This window comes from Sinocyclocheilus rhinocerous, unplaced genomic scaffold, assembly GCF_001515625.1.
Source record: "Sinocyclocheilus rhinocerous isolate Xijiao unplaced genomic scaffold, SAMN03320098_v1.1 scaffold799, whole genome shotgun sequence".
Lineage (NCBI taxonomy): Eukaryota > Metazoa > Chordata > Actinopteri > Cypriniformes > Cyprinidae > Sinocyclocheilus > Sinocyclocheilus rhinocerous.
In genome coordinates this window covers 258,791-261,287 of record NW_015636538.1, presented here as the reverse complement: position 1 = coordinate 261,287, position 2,497 = coordinate 258,791, and the positions used below count along the sequence as shown (strand labels likewise).

General features: G+C 32.0%; 1 protein-coding gene across 3 annotated transcripts in view; it reads left to right on the top strand.

Annotated features, from left to right (window-relative positions):
• Positions 1-1,275, top strand: part of LOC107747855 (WD repeat-containing protein 24) — a 31,498-nt gene extending 30,223 nt beyond the window's left edge. For all 3 annotated transcript variants that reach the window (XM_016562465.1, XM_016562466.1, XM_016562464.1), the window contains one exon: positions 716-1,275. In XM_016562465.1, the coding sequence (XP_016417951.1) occupies positions 716-884 (169 nt within the window). In that variant the 3' untranslated portion in view covers positions 885-1,275. The remainder of the gene's footprint in view (positions 1-715) is intronic.
• The last annotated feature ends 1,222 nt before the right edge of the window (positions 1,276-2,497 follow it).

The window sequence follows — 2,497 nt, the reverse complement described above, 5'->3', positions numbered from 1 at the left end:
AACATACAATTTAAATGAATATATTTAATTTTCAATTCTAATTCTAAATAAATATATGTATTATTATAAAATTGTATAGTAAATATAATATATTTATCATTAATGTATTATAATTTATGTACTATTATATCACATATTAATGAATTTTATTTCATTTATTATAAATTAAAATATTATCATTTGGGAAAATTGCTCAAATTTTTAGAGAATTTTACACTATTTGGGTCCACTTTATAAGTAAATAAAGTATTTTTTTATTTATAATTATGATTTATTTTTATTATATATACATTTATAAAAATAATAGTTATTTATTATAATTTACTATTATATCACTTATTAATTCATTTGATTTAATTTATTATAAATTAAATAAATCAAATTACAATATAATTTGGAAAAATTGCTAAGATTTTAGGGAATTTCACACACTTTAGACCCACTTTATAAATAAATAAAATTTATATATTTAATTTTAAATTATAATTATAAATATTTTAGTGTAATATTCAAAATAAAAAGTAAAATAAAAATAATTTATTATATTATTATTTATTTATGTTTATTATAATTGACTTAATATTATATCACTTATCAACTAATTTTTTACAACAAAAAAATATATAAATTAATTAAAATCTTATCATTTGAAAAAATGTGAAATATATTGATTGATTGATTGGGTATTTTGTGTATGTATTTGAACTCTTCCTAGGTGCCACCAGTGTGCGAGCGTGTGTGCGGTGTGTCATCACGTGGTCAAAGGCTTGTTTGTGTGGTGTCAGGGCTGCAGTCACGGAGGACACCTGGAGCATGTGATGGAGTGGCTTAAACAGTCCAAACACTGTCCAGCCGGCTGCGGACACCTGTGTGAATACACCTGACACACTGGACTCTCTCTAGCAGAGGAGCGATCAGGCTGCTACTTATGAGGAAAAATATGTGTAACTAATGATTAGATGATAATCAAACACAAAGGGAATCTGGACACAATCAAATGTGTGCTAAAAACAATCAGCCAACTCTTTTTTTTAGTTTTTGAAGATTTTGTTTTATAAATACAGTCTAATGTACATAAGAGATGCACCTGCTTTGGGAATGTGATTCATTCACCTTGAAAATATTCTTGAAAATTGTGTAAATGAAGAACACATTGCATTGAAATCAGATTTATTTAAAAAGAAACACTGGTGTTTGCCAATAAAGCCAGTCTTTACTAATCATCTCTGAGGGTTTGTATACACAAAGAAACAAAAACATATTAAAAGTTACTTTTGGGGGGGCAGAATTTGATCTAAATGTAAGCCGATTATATTAAAAAAATAATTTTTTTGTTGTTTTTTAGTTACCTAATATTAAACCACGTGTCATTTTACCAGTATTATAAAAAGATAAATGCAAGCATTTTTCAAAATATTTGACAAAAGGTTTGAAACGCTAATACCGAAAGCTCATGTTGATCGTTAATGTGATTCTCTGCACCTGTGTGAACTTGATGAGAACTGAGTGAAAAATCACCAAAACACCAGCTGAACAAAAGTCCTCGCTAAACTTCTGCCATCTTTTTGTAGATGCCATTTATTTCCATATTTTGCTTGTTCATACAGTATGTAATGAATCACGGATGTTTTCAAACGTGTCTCAAGTGTCTACCTTTAAATACTTTTGGAGACACAAGCCTCACGTAAATGTCTAACGTTACTCTGTATTCTTCCAAAAGTGTTTTTTTTTTACTTAAAAATATTTTTTATGTCATTCCGATGGTACACTTATAAGTCGAATGGCTTCTGTTTATTTCCCGCGCTCCCCTCAAAACATCTGTTTTATTTAAGTTTTGTGAGCGGGTACGAAGCTTTACGGCAGCAGCAAACGGCACGACTGTAGCTGTCTCAAAATTAGAAGGCTGTGCCCTCCGGAGGTCGAATTCTCCGGAGGTCGCATCCTCTGTAGGATGCGCATACAAAGCGTCCTCAACCTAGAATTAAACGAGACGGCCTTCGTAGGACGGGCGGAAAAGGAAACCGGAAGTATCACGTTGCTATGCCAACACATTTAGAGCGTCGTTGCGTTCTCACACTACTTAAATGAAGGAAAATTATTTCTAAATTTGGAAAGTAATTTGAAAAAAAAAAAGCTTTTACTTGTTTTATTTTGTTCAATGTTTGAGGAGCTGCAGCGTACCTACAGCAGACATCTGTTAGAGAAAAAAAAGGAGGAGGATATTAAGAACAAAGTTATCCGTTTTTACCGAAGCGAATTAAGGTAAGTTGTAAACAGAACACCACATCTGCGCTTGTGTGTACATCTGCCGGCGCCGGCATTTTTCAAATTAACAACGGTTGTTTACGGCGACGCAAAGAATTGTGGGTTATCTGTAGCAGCGAAGGATACACCTCATGCATCCTCCGAATTCCTGTGAAAGAAGGTCGCATTCGGAGTGTCCTACTTGCTTTTCTGAAATCAGACAGCCTCGATGACGTATGCAGCCTTCGAATGC